This window comes from Lepidochelys olivacea, assembly GCF_965140295.1.
Source record: "Lepidochelys olivacea isolate rLepOli2 genome assembly, chromosome: 2".
NCBI lineage: Eukaryota > Metazoa > Chordata > Testudines > Cheloniidae > Lepidochelys > Lepidochelys olivacea.
In genome coordinates, this window is record NC_140412.1 from 215,559,350 (window position 1) to 215,577,035 (window position 17,686).

Below are 17,686 nucleotides of genomic sequence, written 5' to 3' on the forward strand. Positions count from 1 at the left end.
TCCCATTCTTGAGGCTGTTGGGTGGATTCCAGTCTGCCCTCCGGGGGTCCTCTGGTTATTTCCACTTGACGCCTTCTTCAGCCGATGGATACTGGATTCTTAGGCTGGCACCTCCCTGATCATTCAGTTATTATCCACACCAAGCATCCATCTACATACATCCTCTATCGCTATTTTAATCACAATTGTTAATACAACAAAAGGGTGGGGAGTCTCTGGGTGCTGTTTCTGTTGTTACAGAGTATTGCTTTGAGTCTCTCTCTCTTGTGAATTGCTTTGAGAACAGACTCTGTCTTAGAATGTACTAACGCAATTAGCAGCTTGCAAGTTTCACACATAGAGGGAGAGAAACAGTACCAAAAACCAAGAGACCTCTTAATTAGTAATACCCTGGAATTTAAACTCTGGGGAATCAAACTCATTTGTGATTTTAATACAGAACTTCTTTAATATGATCCAACATACTCTCTTTTTCTCAACTCATGGAATAGTGTGGGACCAGCCATGTCGTGTTCATAACACTCATCACCATACTGGCCAGCAGCTCAGGATTCATGCTGTCAGGCAGAGGTGGCGGGTGCACAGTTTGCAACATCACGAAACGATGTAGGAAGCCCAGGTAATGATGAAACAGAAAGAACTGCATCATGAGATGGTGATCTGTTCCCAGAGCTCCTAGCGGCAGAGATTGACAGAGGATGGCGAGTTGCACAGTGGGATAGCTACACACGATGCAACGCATTCTCCGTCGATGCGAGAGCAATGGCTGTGGACGTGGTCTGCCGACACAAGCAGTGTTGCATGGACATGCACAACTGATGTTCTTAAAGCAACTTACGATAGTCAACATAACTTGCGTAGACTTAATTCTGTAGTATAGACATGGCCGTATTGTGGACACAGTAATATTGGTAAAAATAAGCTTATACTGGTAGAGCTTACTCTGTACAGGAAGGGGAATAAGCTATACTTGTATAAGCATATATATATACTGGTATAATTGTGTCTACATTAGTGCTGTACTAGCATAACTGAATTGGTACAGAGTGGCACATAGTAATACCAGTAGAAAGACTGTGTAGACTTATGTCAGTAGGCTTTGCTCACATGAATAACAACACTGAAGTCGGTGGGACTGTTTGTGAGGATAAAGATGATTTGTATGAATAAGGTTTTTAAGAGTTAGGTGTTAAGTTATACATGGGATAGCAAGAGATGACAGAGGTATGTGGAAAGAATGAGTTTTATAATAATAAGAGATCATGAGAACCTTTTATTTCTTATTCCCCCAAAGTTTATATACTATTGTTTTTTATTCCCTCTTGCTCTAAAATAAATTAATATTAATATATTAAATTAACAGTTTGAGAGAGTGAAGTCTGACGGGAATAGGTGTGGTGGAATGGAGGTCAGTGCTGGAAGACAACAAAGTATAAAATAGAAGATCTGTATGAGTACTCAAACTTGCCACATATTTTACTTTGTTTTGCTTTGTGATAACATTTTTTTCCTTTGAGGAGAATTGGGAATTTGAATTATTTTAGGCTAAAATTCCAGAGAATAAAATCATATTGGAGCAGAGGCTTTGGTTCAGCTTTAGGGTCTAGTGCAGTGGTTCCCAAACTGGGGTTCGTGAAAAGTTACAGGGGGTTCTCGGGGAAAAAAAATCCCTAATGCAGACAGAGCTGTCCCTAGGGACCCCGGGCAGCATGGGGCCAGCAGCCCGGAGCCCCTGGATTTCCAAGAGCTAAGCAGATCAAAGCAAGCGTATCTATCCCACTGAGGAGATTTAAACTTCAGGACTCCTTTTAAAAATGGAAAGGGAGGTGGATATTTTTTGCTGTTTTTAAAATTAAATAGGCAGCTAGTATTGTTTTTAAAATTATTATGAAGAACAAGTTTAAGCTTTGTTGTAACATGAGTTGTTTGCCTGGGCTGCTCAAGGACTGAATGCTTTTGTAGGAGGAACTCTTTGAGTTGGCTTCTTAAATCCCTTCATGCTGTTTCACATCTGATACTCCTTGATGAAACATAGGAGCCTTGTCTTACAACAGGCTTATTCAAACTGATACAAGCTATGAAAGTGAGATCTTGGAAGAGTGTTGCCGTTTTCATAATGTAATACAAATACTGTGATGATAAATAATAATTAATTGTGTGTAATAAGCATGTCACAAAAACAAATTTTGCATTTCCAAGATCACTGCTTTTATAATTTATACTCTGGTAAAGGAAATATTCATTTTTAAGGGGGGGGGGTTCGTGAGACTTGACATTTTAGTGAAAGGGGTTCACAGGTTGTTAAAGTTTGGGAACCACTGGTCTAGTGGGAACATTTTTTTGAAAATGTAGGGTGCTATTTCCTGTAATCAAGGGCTTTCCAGAGTCTGATGATGATTTCCCAGCTGTATCGTTTTGGTGAATTGTGTTTAGCCTTGGGTTATTTCATGACTGGTTTTCGCATATTAAGAATGGGAGAGAATCATATTCATCTTGCTGATAGAAAACAGGGAATAGAACTCCCATAACTCCCTCTCCCCTTCCCTCCACCTTACAAAAAGTTTGGCTTTGTGCTAAAGTGTGAAAAAAGCCTTGACTGTAGTATGTCAGGCATATTTCAGCTCGATTTGTGTCAACCCTAATAAGTCAGTTGACAGGGTAATAAATTGGGTGTCTGTTCAAGCCCTGGCACCTGTACAGGAAATAAAAGGGGATTTCAGTTGCAGGCGGGTTCACTTTGTTTTGCAAATGGAAGTTTTCACAAGGCTTCTCCCTCTCCCTCCCTTTTAGTGAAGTCATATTATTAAAATGTTTATTCCAATTTGAACTGGAGCCAGTTTTTCATCTGGAAAAGAAAGCTCCAAAGTGTCTTTTGAAATGTAAAGCCCTAACCTTTCCACTCCAAAACAAAGGCTTAGTGAGCTTTTAATTATTCATGCATCCTGATGTATAATACGTGTCTGAGTAATTGCAGTTTATTTAAAAGAAATTGTCTTTGTCCTGCATTTTGAAATTCTGCAGTGCTGTTGCTTTGTTTCTTCCTGTAATTGATTTGCATGGTTGATCTTCACAACAGAAGCATGGGAATCCTAAAAAAGCCCCACAAATAGCCTCCATAATCGATTTCAAAATTGCTTGTTTCATGATATAATAAACTAGTGGTTATGGAGGGATAGCTTGCAAGATAAGAGGTGACCGTGCTAGTTACACAATATTGATAAGTCCTCCTTCCCTGGAATAACGTACACAAGTTTTTTTACCTTCACTTCTAGCGTTCTCGAAATGTGGGTTGGGACCCCTCTTTTAATGGGGTTGCCTGGATAGGCATTAGACTTGCTGGACCCCGGGGCTGAGCCCCACTGTCCTGGGGCCGAAGGCCAAGGGCTTCAGCCCTGGGTGGCAGGGCTCAGGCTGTGGCTTTGCCCCCCACCCCAATCTAAGGTGGTGGGTGTCGGGTTTAGCCTCCCCCCCCACCCCAGGGATCATGTAGTAATTGTTGTTGTCAGAAGTGGGTCGTGGTTCAATGATGTTTGAGAACCACTGACTTAAAAAAACCAGACCAAAATAGTTAGGAAAACTTCATAAAAGGGAAGGGAAAAGGGGAACTGGAGAATGCATAATAATTTAAGTAATGTTAAGGAAATTGGTTTTAGTTAGCCTTGAGAAACAAGGTATTCACAAAAAGAAAAGGAGTACTTGTGGCACCTTAGAGACTAACCAATTTATATGCATCCGATGAAGTGAGCTGTAGCTCACGAAAGCTTATGCTCAAATAAATTGGTTAGTCTCTAAGGTCCCACAAGTACTCCTTTTCTTTTTGAGAATACAGACTAACACGGCTGCTACTCTGAAAGGTATTCACAATAAATTTATTTATAATGCTAATGGAACTTATGGGTAGTGTGTGTGTAATCTGTCACCTTCTGCGCCCAATCCTGAGAGGCTATGGATCTGTTGCAACTCCTAGCTTGAGAGCCTTGCTTTTTAGTTCAAGCTATAAAGTCTCTGAAAGTCCCACGTTCAATACATACCACCAACCAAGATGGTAGCTGTCCTCTGGATTTTCCTAGATTGTCCCCTTGGGATCTGCACTGGGAAGGGGATATCTGTGCATGGATTTCCCTCTTCTGCTCAGATGGTATCCTCCTTCTACTCTCCACACACACCCTGCTGCTTCAGGCCCCACACAGGTTGTTCTGCAGTGCTGTGGCCATGCTAAGGGGAGGGGGGAAGATGGTGCACATTATCCCCTCCCCTGGTCCTGTGGTGCTTGCTAGACCTTCTTGCAGGGAGCCAATTGACTGTCTTTCCCCTGAATAATGCAGGGATATCTCTATGAGGGGAGCTGCATATGTGGATTGTGACTTCATTCCCCAGAATTTTCTCACATGTTGCTTTTGTTATCTGGCCCAATGGGGACACAATGGTTTAGAGTGGACACTAGTATTAAAACAAGTAGCAGTAGCTTAAAGTAAAGGACAAATGGAATTTTCAAATGAAAAAACAACAACATAATCTCTCTGATGATTCGGGTAATTGGATAACAGGTTGTCTGTAATAGTAAATTCAGCAGAGGTGCTCAAAGTGAGAATAGGTAAGTCTATGGAATATACAGGTTAGGAAAGACCTTCTCTCTCTCTCTCCCCCCTCTTAGGGTTTCATGCTGCCTGATGCAGAAGGCTGGACTCGATGACCCAAAATGGCTGGCCTTCGGTTGCAACCCTATTTATGTTTAAAAACTCTAATATAACTAACTGTCTTCAATGATTTTAAGAAGTTGAACTTAGGGTTCAGAAAAAAGGAATTAAATATTAAAAACTCTGAGCAAGTTTTGAAAGTTGTAACTGAATACTAGGTCTGGACTTTTCTATTTATCACACTGGAAAAGAAAAAATCAAAAATATTTAGCTAAGCAATTTCTGAATTATACTGGTATGATGGATTAGTCTTCATTAGTTATGGTAATCAACTAGTGTCATGTGCTGTAGATTTGTGGTTTGAGCATAAAGGAAAAATAAGCAGATTCTGACTTCTAGTGAGAGTTGTATATTAAAAAAATGTGTTGCCAGGTTAGTTTGAGTTTTTACACCTTGGCGTCAGCTCATGGAACAAAAGGGCTCCAGGGGAAATGCTGAAAGTTGATCAAAAATGGAGGAAATGTATCAGTTCACATGTATTTGGATGTACTGCAGAAGCATTATATGTTAATAAAAGGCAAAGAATCAAGTGAGAAAACAGTATGTAATAATAATAATTGTATGTTGCAAGAGGTGTTTTAAATTTCCTGGTCATTGAAAAGATGTTAAGAAATACCTTTTGTGTGTGTGTTTGAATAGCATCAGTTCCCTTCTGACCTGTTGTGAAGGTGATTAAAATTTATACTAAACCTTGCATATGCCTCATATTGCAAAAATCTGGTTTGAGACATAATATCATCTCTAAAAATATTTCTGTTACATGGCTCTTATGAAAGTTAAACATGTTCCAGGTGCATCTGTTGCTACTTCTGGGCATAGCTAAAATGTTTTTGAAAGTGGCAGGTACACCTGCCATTGCTGCTTGCAATGAAATTCTCAATCTACCAGCTGCCAAAGTGAGGGTGAGCAGACTTTCTGAAGTGAGAAAACAGGACAATTGTTGCAGGGATAGAGGTGAAGCGCAGGTGTGTTTTGGCAGCTGATGATCATAATTAGGGCCCTACCAAATTCACGGTCCATTTTGATCAATTTCACAGTCATAGGATTTTTAAAATAGTAAATTTCATGATTTCAGCTATTTGAATCTCTACACAGTGTTATAACTGTAGGGGTCCTGACCCATAAAGGAGTTATAGGTGGGTCGCAAGGTTATTGTGGGGGTGTTGTGGTACTTCTACCCTTGCTTCTGCGCGGGTGCTGGCCGTGGCGCTGCCTTCAGAGCTGGGCAGCTGCAGAGCGGAGACTGCTGGCCGGGAGCCCAGTTCGGAAGGCAGAGCCACCACCAGCAGCAGCGCAGAAGTAAGGGTGGCATGGTATGGTATTGCCACCCTTACTTCTGTGCTGCTACCTGCAGAGCTGGGTCCTCAGTCAGCAGCCACCACTCTCTGGCCACCCAGCTCTGAAGGCAGCAGCACAGAGGTAAAGATGGCACGGTATGGTATTGCTACCCTTACTTCTGCTCTGCGGCTGGCGGGGCGCTGCCTTCAGAGCTGGGCGCCTGGCTAACAGCCGCCGCTCTCCGGCTACCTGGCTCTGAAGGCAGCGCAGAAGTAAGGGTGGCAATACCATGACCTCCCCCCCCCACCGAAAATAACCTTGTAACCTACCTGCAACTCCCTTTTGGGTCAGGACCCCCAATTTGAGAAACTCTGGTCTCCCCCATGAAATCTGTGTAGTATAGGGGAAAAGCACACAAAAGACCAGATTTCAACGTGGTAGACCAGATTTCACAGTTCATGACGTGTTTTTTCATGGCTGTGAATTTGGTAGGGCCCTAATCATAAAGAGACAGGTCTCCTCTTTCCCTCAGCTAAGGTCCCTTGCACCTTTCTTTCTCTAAAGCCCTCTGCCTTTTCAGCATAAAAATGGGGACAGGTTGCTGCTCTGTTTGCTCAGTAGTAGCTAAAGTTTAGGACTTTCAACTGGGTTGGCTCTTCATTAATAGAAAAATAGCAGTACAGAGACTCATGGTGTTTCCTTCTAGTGTTCAGCTAACTATTGTTATGGCAACAGGTGCTAATGTCACTGATGTAAAAGCATTCAGGATGAAAGTCTCCATAGAAAGAGTTAAAATGCAGCCTTTGCACCCAAAGAATTGTTAAGAGGACAGAGTGAGTTAAAATGGGCGGGCAGTTAAACCTTTTTGAGGTTCCTTTGTGTTACACTGTAGCTGCATTGCATGATCCTATGTTAGCAGTTTCCGTCTAAATGTTTTCCCAAGTATAAAGCCTGGGAACTGAGGGAGGAAAAAGGAAGTATGTGTTAGGCAGGGGAGATTCTAGGAGAGACCTAGGTACAAGACAGCTTTTGCTTGGTGACAGAATAATAGTGCTTTTACTGAGATTTCTGCAAGAGGGAGTTGCCTATGTGCAGTTGGTGACCCCACCGCTGTTCAAGGAAACAGAAATTGTGTACATTTTGTAAATTAATTACACCAAAAATACCCTGGTTTTGCATCACTGATTTCTTCTCCAACTAAGAAACTGACCTATAAGGTCCAAAAGTCTGCTACCAGTCAGCAAAGATGTAAGAAAATATTCACAAGTCCTGATTGCTTTGAACAAAAACGGGAAAGACAGCAGCAAAGTTTCACAGAGGCAGTTTCAGCTACAACACACAGTCTCCGGCCCTTTTAGCCACTAGTTTCTTTTCCTATAACCTTGTGACTGACTTCCAGTACCCGAACCATGGCCTAGAAACCCTTGAGCCCAAAACTATGCTTTCTTCAACCACACAAACTCTTTTGTACTGAGTACTGAGTGAGGGTTAGGCCAGGAATGACTGGAAGTTTAATTAGCCATTGTCCAGCAATGCAGCAACACAAAAGAACTCTTCAACCAACTTTTGTCACATTTTTCCTTTTCCCTCACTTTCTCCTTTGCACTTTCCCCCTCTTTTTCTCTATCCCTATCCTTCAGTCCTGCAGTACTCCTTCCATCAGTCTTTCTAGTGTTTCCCCTCCTACTCTCTTCTTGCCACACACATTCTTTCTTATTCATCCTTAGTCCTTCATCTGGCTATGTTAAATGTATAATGAAAATATTCAGTGTGTTCAGATTTGCCATGGAATTATTCGACTAAGAATAATAATTAGGAGCATCCTAAAAGTATTTCTAACTTGTAGATTAAAAATGAGTTTCTCCCAGTCACATGAATACCTTGACATCTCTGCGTACAAAAATGTGGTCAAAGAAACTGTCTAAAAAGCTTTAGGTAATTTGAAGCTAAGAAGGGACTGAAGATCTCCAAAGAAATAAAAAACACTAGAAGACTTAAGGTTGCAATGGAGAAAAGGTTGAACAGGATGGGACTGTGCTATTTTTTCAGTCTTGGCTCACAATCCTTTGTCAATAGTGGCATTGGAGTCAATGGTAATATTGCCAGAATAAGGTTGCAAGATTGGCCGAGTGGCTTTATGTGTTAGAAAAAAACCCTGCAGACTGAAAAGTACAAATATGTAATAGAACAGATCTATTACTCTAATTCAAAAGGTTCTTGAGAAAACTGTTTTGTTGTATATTTCAGTGTTGTGTCCAGAAGCCTCGAGTTGACTACCTACATCTATGTGTGGGATAACTACAGGCTCTTTGAACTGCGGTGGGACTCACCATGGACCTGGTATATGACATTCCTAGGAGTAGACTTTGTATACTACTGGTTCCATCGCCTGGCCCATGGTAGGACTTAAACAGATTTTTCATTATATTTGCGTGTATGCATATTCCATTTATGTATTCTCAAGGGTCCACTAAGATTCACTTGAACTTTGAGTGGGAGAAACCGATTTTATAGTTTTTTTTTTATAATATGGATGTGAATGTAGTAAAATGCAAGACCTAAAATTTTAAAAATATTGCTCCTCTGCTCATAGAATACCACAGAAGGAAAAATTTGGGAGGAAATGTAGGTGGGACATGAATCCTACATGTATTGCTCTAATTTGTGCTTCCGGGATTACTTTAATATTCTGAATGCAGTGGTATAATGAGTTGACTATAAAAGTGTATCCGCATACTTCATTATAATTTGTTATTACAGTAATTCCCACATCAGGACCAGATTCCTTGCGTTAATCACTGTATAGTAAATACAGAATCTTTGCTTACAATACACACTTTCAAAAAGGGAGGGGAATGAGAAACAACATATAAACAAAGTACTGGTAGGCACATAGCTTGTTAGTTTAATCTTTTAAAAAACATGTTCAGTTTGTACTTAGTTTTTAGGAAAGGGCAAAGGTAAAAATATTTTATGCCCAATTTTTAAAAATGTTTTGTTTATATTAAACTCTTAAATATATAGTTATTTTAATTTAACCCTTGCCTATTTCTATTTTTTTAAAATGTATACTTAAAAGAGATTCTCTCTCTGTCTTATAAAAGAGAAAAAGGTAAGGTTTAAAAAGGATAAAGCTATTTTTTACTCTCATGATAGGGGCCATATTAATACTTAGGAATATTGGATAGATAGGTATTTCTGTGCATATTTTTTATGGAAATGTAGTACTTATGGACTTACCTATCTATCCAGCTATCTACTTATATGACTCTCCAATTACCACAGTGTTTTTGTTCTGACCTTTTCTGTTTCTACATTTGAAAATGTGTTAGAGAAATCCTAACATATGGTCTGATCCAAATCCCACTGAAGTCAAAGGAGAAGCGGTCTATTGTCTAAAGGACTTTGGACTGTGGTCTGTAAGGCACAGCCCCCTCGGTTCATAAAAGCATTGATGCATCTGGTGTTAGTTTTCTAGAATGCAGGGAAAGCATTAGCTGGTGAAAATAGATCAGTGGAAAATATGGAAGAAGGTAGGAAATTAGGAAATTTGCATGGCTGAACTGAGGGGGAGTGAAGAATGGTCTGCGATCAGGATTTAGCACAATGCTGGGTGGGTGCTTAATTAGGAAGGGAAGAAGATAATCAGACAGACAACAGTGATATGGGGAGGAACTCAGGAGTTCATTGGGGAGAGAAGTAAGTGAGGAAGTGGATGGGAGTTGGAACAATGCTAGGGGAAGGAAGAATTTGCTTCTTTGTGAGTAGCTAAGTTTGGTGTGTGGGAAACTGGGAATATGTGTCACAAAAAATGACATCAACAGTACTTGGAGAATTAGATCATAGTGCTGAAGACTGGAAAAACTCAAAGGACACTCCCATTTCTTTTTAAATAAAATTTCTATTTAGTGAAAAGTATTACTAGAAAAATCATATAAATGGATCTGAATTTCCTCCCATTGAAGTTGGTAGCAAAACTCCCATTGACAGAAAAGAGGGAAGGATCAGCCCCTAAATCTCTATGAACACATTTCGTTAATTTCTTTTTGAGAGTAGCTCTGAAGGTCATCCAGCTTCTCTGTTTATGCAGAGAGGGAGAAAGGTGTTGTGTTAATAACCTGCTTGTAATTCCACATTTTTAGGATTTGTCTGTACAGCCCCACAGTTAAGTCTATGGGGTATCGCAGAGTGCACTACGTGTTACACGGTAACTCTCCCGTGTGGACACTGTGGGCACAAACTAAAAGGTACCTAGTTCATATTAATGTAGTCCAGCTTGAAAGAAGACTACATTAATGTGAACTAGGTACCTTTTTAGTTTTCACCAGCAACATGTGCATGGGGGAGTTATACCACAGCACACCATTGCATGCTGCAATTCAGACCCCCACAATCCAAACTGCAGGGCTATGTAGACGTAGCCACAAAATGGATCACACTTGTAATTAAAATGTAAAATTCCAGTTCATACATAATAGTCCGTAAATGTAGTTCAGAAAGTTGTTCTGTTGCAAAACACTGGTCTAGTCCAAACATTGTTGGTGTCATAGAACCATGCTATATAAGTAAGTTCATTATCCTTGAAGGTATCGTAAACTTGCACAATATCAGTTCGGTGCTCCAAATCACGTAACTGACACCACATTCTTATAGAAACCCACTTTACATATAGACAATGGATTAAACAACACTCTGCTCTTTTGTCAAAGAGTGTTGAAAAAATTCAATATCATAATGGCAAGATTGCTAAACAATATATTACTTCAGAACTGGCTAAGCAAAATCTAATGAAAGAGGCACTTTTTAAAAATAAAGAAGAAACCCTTCTGGAAAAACACTCACCACCTTGATATATTTGGGCGCTGAAGTGTAATCGTGAGTTCAAAAGCTCTTTTTGCTTGTAATAGAACTTCAGTCAGAGCCCCCGTGGAATTCAGGAATGGGCCCCACAATGGCGATAACAGTTGTAGGAACTGTATACCCAAGTAAATGCAAAGTGTATGAATTTTAAAAGATATGAATGATGGCACTAAAGGACTATGACTTTCCTACATTTGAAAGTTGTTTCATTATTGATGTTTAAGATAAGACAGTTGCACCTAGAATTATGATTTAAATTCATTCTGTTAGGATTCAGACTATTTGGGGAAAGAATCCAAACAATTAGAAATTCAGATATTTCTCTTGTAAAAAAACCCAAAAACCCAGCCTTTGAAATAAAATCAAGCTTTGACTTAGTGTTTGAGAAGCTGTTTTCCTCTTTCCTATGTGTGTGTAATAGCCATTATCACAGACTGAATTTACAAGTGTACTGCAAGGACAGGATGCGTTTCTTTGATGTGATCTTACTTTTCAAAGGATGGTGTTACTCTCAGTGTCCTTGTGTGTATGTGTTTCATTGTTTGCAATACTCGCTAAGGAGCTTGAAAATAATCTTTTTTACTACTTAATTGACCTCTTCTGGGGCCTGATTCAAAGTCCACTGAAGTCAATGGGAATAATTTCTGAACTGTGGATTTTTTTTTTTTTTGTTTTTAATGGATTTAATTTTACCTGTTTTGTTTGTGGAATAACCTCACTATGGCCTAGAAACCAGGTTTGCTAGGTTTTCTGCTTCAGTTTTCAGAGGAGGATAGGTGTGGGATTGTATTACTAGATATTTTTAATCCAAAATTTTTAATATTTTTAATTTGGTACAATCCCGACCAAATTATACACTTTTAAGGTGGTTCAAATATGGATCTGACTTACTAGTCTGATTTACTAATATTCTGGATGATTCTGACACTTGGAGCGGTTTCTGATCTCAAAGCCTGGAACAGGGACCTTAATGTTTCTTTCAAACTTAAATTGTAAATTGAACTTTGAAAGCCTTCTGCTTTTGATTTTACCTTTCCAAGTAAAGGACCCAGGGCCAGAGGGAGTGTTCTGTGAGGAATTCTATGCAGGGATTCCCCAAAATTGTCTGGTCATAAAGTGGTGGAGGTTTGTCCTTCTCCTACCTCTTCAGAAAAGGACATCAGGCCTACCCCACACCTTGAGCTTTCCCCAAGTATCTGTGGGAGGGCCAGAGACACCACAAAAGCTTTGGTTCTCAGACGGCATGCTGCTTCTGCTCTCTGGGGGATAAGACTCTCTGGCAGCATGTCTCCCTAGGACATCATACTAACATGGACTTTATACTGGCCAGGGAGCACCCCATGGATCCCAAGAGAGATGGTGGTTATATGGAAAGGGTAGTACAGCCTGCTGTAGTATTAACTTTTCTGGTTTAGTTCCACAGGGCTGGAGAAAGGATGATGTGCATTCCCCATGGCCCTGGCTTGTCCATTTAGCCCACAATTTTCACCCAGTCCCCCAACAAGGATGTTTGGTCATGTGGAGAGGACTTGACTGGGGAGGGCGAAGGGATAGTGCTGATGTAGCCTTTTTTGAAAAAGAGGAGTAACCCATGTGTGGATTGAAGGAGGTGGTATGCCACAATCTGTCCCAGAGAGAGAATTGGGGATTCTGAATGTACAACAATGAAAGCTGGACCAGTGCCCTAGTCAACAGAGGATACCAAGTCTAGTACTAAGTTCATTAAAGGATATTTTCTTTTTTGCATCAGTGAGGACTGCAAGTTTTTGATAGAAAAGTGTAACACTTATCAGAATGTGTTTGCCACCTCTATTGCTTTGGAATTTATTGTCAAATTTTATGGCTCTTATTTATCTGACCCTTTCTTGCCTTTATGCGCTGCCTCTTATCTGTGGCTTCTCACATTCTCTGAAGTCAGCACAATGTGAATGGCTTGTGAGGTAAGACCTGATATAAAGGTTAATGGAATATTGGAAGAACTGTAAATTTAAAGGATTCATTGTGATTTGTGAGACTGTTAATTTGAGAAACAGCAATGTAAAGTGGTGTGTGACTTTTGTGATTGGAAATGTGGTCAGAAAAAAGAAGATTCCTCTCGAGATCCAAAAACATTCCAACTTTCTTGTACATAGCAGTAGCTCCAGATTTTAAACATTGTCTGTTTTTTATATGATAAAATGAAGCTGACCACATGAATGAACACCAGTATAATGATGTTGAGTTTAGGAGTGATATTTGAGATAATGCAGATTGAGAAAGGTGTGATCTTAGCCAAAGAAAAATAGAAAACATGGTGACGTGTAAAGCATCTGGGTAATATTCGGCTCTCATTCTTCTGGGCACAGTGGGAACTTCTTCTGATTGCAATGGGAATTGATCCCCAATGATAAAGGGAACTATATGTGCATTTTAGCAATTCTTTACCTTTTCATAAACAAGATTTAATCTCCCCCCATAGACAGATGTGAATTTCAAGGCACATGTACTTAAAATATTTTAACTATTAAAGAAAGGATCATGTTGAATGTTAACAGGCCAAAATATTACCCTCCCACACGTACATACAGACAAATAAAATATTTTTTAATTTAAAAATGTTAATCTGAAAATTGTCAGCATTCCAACCCAAAGGGTAGAACTGTAATGCTATGTACTTGCAGTTATAATGTTTGTCGAATTGATTTCATTGTGCTGAGACGTCCAGAAAGGGAGTGATTACATAAAAAGATAGAGTCCAGCTTGTTTTGTTTGTAGCTTGTTACTGTTCTTCCTAGTATATGCCTGTTGCTTAAAAAGGACGGTGGCTCCCTATATTGTGTCAGTAACGGAGTTAAAGTCTCTGCTCCGAGAGTGGTTGACTCACCTAAGATGCTGAGTTTGTTGTGATAGACAAAGATATCACTATCCACTACTTTTTCCTAACATGATAGTGTGAGCGGAATGGTGCCCCTGCGAAAGTTATTGCCCATCCCTGATCTATAACAACTTCTTCTGATGTGCTTATAACTATCTATAACAGATACTACTCGGGTGACACATGCTTATAATATCTATTCATTATTTATTAACATTTTATAAACCACTTATACATGAAAATTTAATACAAAATGTGACCTAGATTTCCTCCTATTCCTCTCCTCGATGGCTAACCTGCCTCCTCTGCTCTGCCCACTTCATTAGCTATCTTTCCCTGCATCACAGGGTGTGCTGCCTACTATGGAGCGGTGAGAAAGAACACATTTGGGTAAAAACATGCCCTGGCTAATGTGCTGCTCTCTCTCCAAAATGTACCTAGCTTTAGCAAAGTATTTAATTAGCTTCCACAAACTTCTTTTCCTTGCCTGATCTCAGCCCAAGAAGCCCTGGAATGTGATTCCTTCTGAGGACATGCTCAATTGAGAGGTAATGACATTGACTTGTTGTGCAACAGAATGTAGTAAGAAGAGCGTGGAAGGGATTTTATTAATACTACTGAGGTGCTTGTGAATGATTTTGTGGCTATAGATACTGGTGACGTCTTTCTCTGAAATTGGCGTGAAAGTCGCTAGATTTGTTACTGGTCACTTTGACACTTATTTTCTCACGAGGGAAACCAAAAAGTCACTAAATCTAGTGACAAAGTTGCTAAGTTGGCAACACTGGAAGGGAGTCGTTGAAACGCTATTTCGCAAGAGTCCTGCCCAAAAATAAGGTTGACAGGGGTCCAGATTTTGACTGGAAAGTCCAGTTGAAGTGGGACTGGTACAGTGTCTGGTCAGATGTACTGACCTGACACCAAAAGTCTGGTTACCACGATTGGAGGGAAACTCCGGGTCATCAACCTGTGCTAGACCCTGCTGAGCCAGGACCGCATCTTATCTGCATCTCATGGGCAGGCAGGCAGGCTCTGTGTCAGGGGCTGCAGCTCCCATCCCAGCCCTGAGGGAGAGGGAGCTCAGCTTGGTGTGGGGGAAGGGTGGAGAGGATGGAACGATGAGGAAGTGGGAAGGGGAGAGCAATGAGAAATGAGGGCAGGTCCTCGAGGGAAGAAGCGGGACGGGGCGGGGCCTCAGGAGAAGAGGTGGGGCAGGGCGAGGTTTCAGTGCTCCTGCTTTAGTGTCCAGTTTTCAGAAATTAGAAAGTTGGCAACCTTGCCCACAAAACTCCTGATTGTGGGGAAACATCCAGCAACACTGATTGGCTGGGAAGCTCTGTTTAAACCAGAAAGGCACAAGAAATTGTCCAAGTAACTAGAGGAAACCCTAGCTGGCTACTACAATTATGGACCCTACCTACTTACCTGACTGCTGAGCCCTGCCTTCCTGCCTGTTCCTGCTTCCCTGTCTGTTCCCAGTTCCTGCTTTTCTGCTGCACTCCAGGTCCCTGCTCCTATGCCCTATCCCTGCCTCTGTTTCCAACTCTCACCTCCGGCTTGGCACCTGACTGTCTCCAGCTCCAGCCTTTGACTTGGTACCTGATGCGGTCTTCTGACTCTAACCATTAGTCCTAACTGCCCACGCCCAGGTCTTTCTAGTTAATTACATATTTGAAATGACTACTGACTTATAAAAATCTTAAACTTTAGCTAGTGCTGCCCTTTAGTTTGCCTGGGAATTTAACGCTTGTAGCTATTGAGCTATTAATGTACATAAGCAAGAATCTGAGTTATTCTGGATTTGAGAGTTATGCTTTTTACAATTTTGAGTTTTTGTTTTTTTGTTTTTTGCTTATATCAGGTTTTTAAAAATGAATCCATTACATTATATAAGTCTGTAAATGTTATCCAGCTGGGATATCATGCCCACAGCATTCTTTCAAACAGGCAATACCAGAAAATTCAACCGGAGAGTTTGTATTTTGGAATTTCAGCTAATTACCCAGTTGAAGGTATCACAGCTACATTGCTCTTCTCTCTTCCTTTTCTGTCTGTCTGTATCTTTGTTTGTATATTTCTGCAAAAGTGTGCGGGAAAAGATTGGTATATGGAAACCAAAGTGGGGGTGTGTGTAAAGCCTTGATTTCCTTGATCCCGTTTAAACCTATGTTTAAGCTGTGTTGCTTATTTCAATTTAGGATATTTCATCTCTATATATTTACCTAAAATTGAATTGCCCAATAATACCTGTCCATTGAACAAACAAAATGTTCAAGTCACAGGATTCCAAGCCTTATTTTAAATAAATGTACTTTTCAAGATAGATCTGAAAGGCCTGGGAGTGTGAAATGGCATAATTAGTTGCAGTGCCAGCTTTACTATACCAGCCTCTCTCCTGACCTAGAAGCATGCTTGAGACAGCGAGATGTTGAGAGAGCTGCATGCTGATTTCATGCTTTACCTTTCTGTTGAAACTTCCGACAAGGTTGCGAAGTGTAGTGGTGGTTTTGCGATGTGGAAATTTGCTTTTGAATAATTAGACTGAGAAGAAACCCATTCCACATAAACCACTGAACAGCAATGGTAGCAATCTCTGATTTATACAACTCTCAAGTAGGACTGGTGACCTAGAGAAGTGAAAGAGTCTGTCTTTATCACAGCTGATGGCCCTTTGAGGCAACCAGGCGTCACCCACGCTTTCTGTAATGATAAAGAAGTAAATGCTGTTCTTTTCCTTTTGCACTAGCAAAAATGCCTGCTCTTTATTTATTGCTCTGTTTCTCTGTCTATATAGTTGCAGCAGCAACAGTTTGCATGGAAATACACAGTAATGAAGCCTTATCTTGGTTAGCCCCTCTGCTTTATGGCAGCAGTTAGCGAACATGGTATGATGATAAACCCTGCTTTTGCACTTTTGAAATTTCTATAGAAGTGCTTTACAAACATTGCTGAATTTAGCCTCACAGCATTCTTGTGAGATAGGTAGGAATGTATTAATAATCCTCATTTACAGATTGGATGTGTATTGCCTCTTTTACATCATTCTCAAAGGTTCTGGGGGCGAGGTAGAGTCATGGACTCTGGTGTGGAGTTGGGCTGTTGTAGAAGGCTCAAAATTCCTCCCTCAGGAAGGCTCTTAGGGCTCTTCTACACTGGCACGGTACAGCGCTGCAACTTTCTCGCTCAGGGGTGTGAAACCCGCAAACACCACCAACCCACCCCCCCCCCCCCCCCCGAGCGCAGCAAGCTTCAGCGCTGTAAAGTACCAGCGTAGGCAGTGCACCAGTGCTGGAAGCCGCGCTCCCAGTGCTGGTAGCTACACCCCTCATGGAGGTGGTGTTTTTTAGAGCTCTGGGCTCTGCCGCAACTACACAAGCCATGTTAGAGCGTTGCCACAGCTGTAGACTAGCCCTTACGCTGTCTCTTATTTTGTGTTGCATAATACAAGTAGAAGTTCTATCTTTGCAGTACCAGGGCCAAGGATTTATCCATAAATTAGAAACTTCCTTATGTTTAATGCCTGTGAGCAAATATGAAAAACTAGAAACAAAATTGGGCATATCATTGTGTTCCTTTCCTTCAGCTACTCTGAAAACGTGAATCTGAAATTACTGTGATTTCAGATAGTTTTTCAGTGTCTCTAGATATTTATAGAATTGGAAGGTACTAGGACTTTTTTTGGTATGAAAATTGTTTGAATAACTGAAATTTTTTCAAGAGGCTGTACAAACCCAAATCACATTAGAATTACCTAAAACATGATTTGGCCTGGCTGTGGCTAGAACCTCACGCTAATAACTGACTTGTCTACATTACAGTTATAAATATAAAGGACAATAGTAATAATAAAACCTTAATGAGTGCCTTTGTAAATATAAAAAGTGTGGGTTTGTTACTATGAATAAATATCCTAGAATGAGCTTTGTGAATGAATACAAGCACAGTTTGTTTTATTTTAAAATGGCAAGCACTTCCTTTCAGCATATTTACTCAGATT

General features: G+C 40.5%; 1 protein-coding gene across 1 annotated transcript in view; it reads left to right on the plus strand.

Moving 5' to 3' along the window:
• AGMO (alkylglycerol monooxygenase) overlaps positions 1 to 17,686 on the plus strand; it is a 270,471-nt gene that overhangs the window by 16,539 nt on the left and 236,246 nt on the right. The window contains exon 3 of the mRNA XM_084621348.1: positions 8,223 to 8,374. Within this exon, the coding sequence (XP_084477474.1) occupies positions 8,223 to 8,374 (152 nt within the window). The remainder of the gene's footprint in view (positions 1 to 8,222; positions 8,375 to 17,686) is intronic.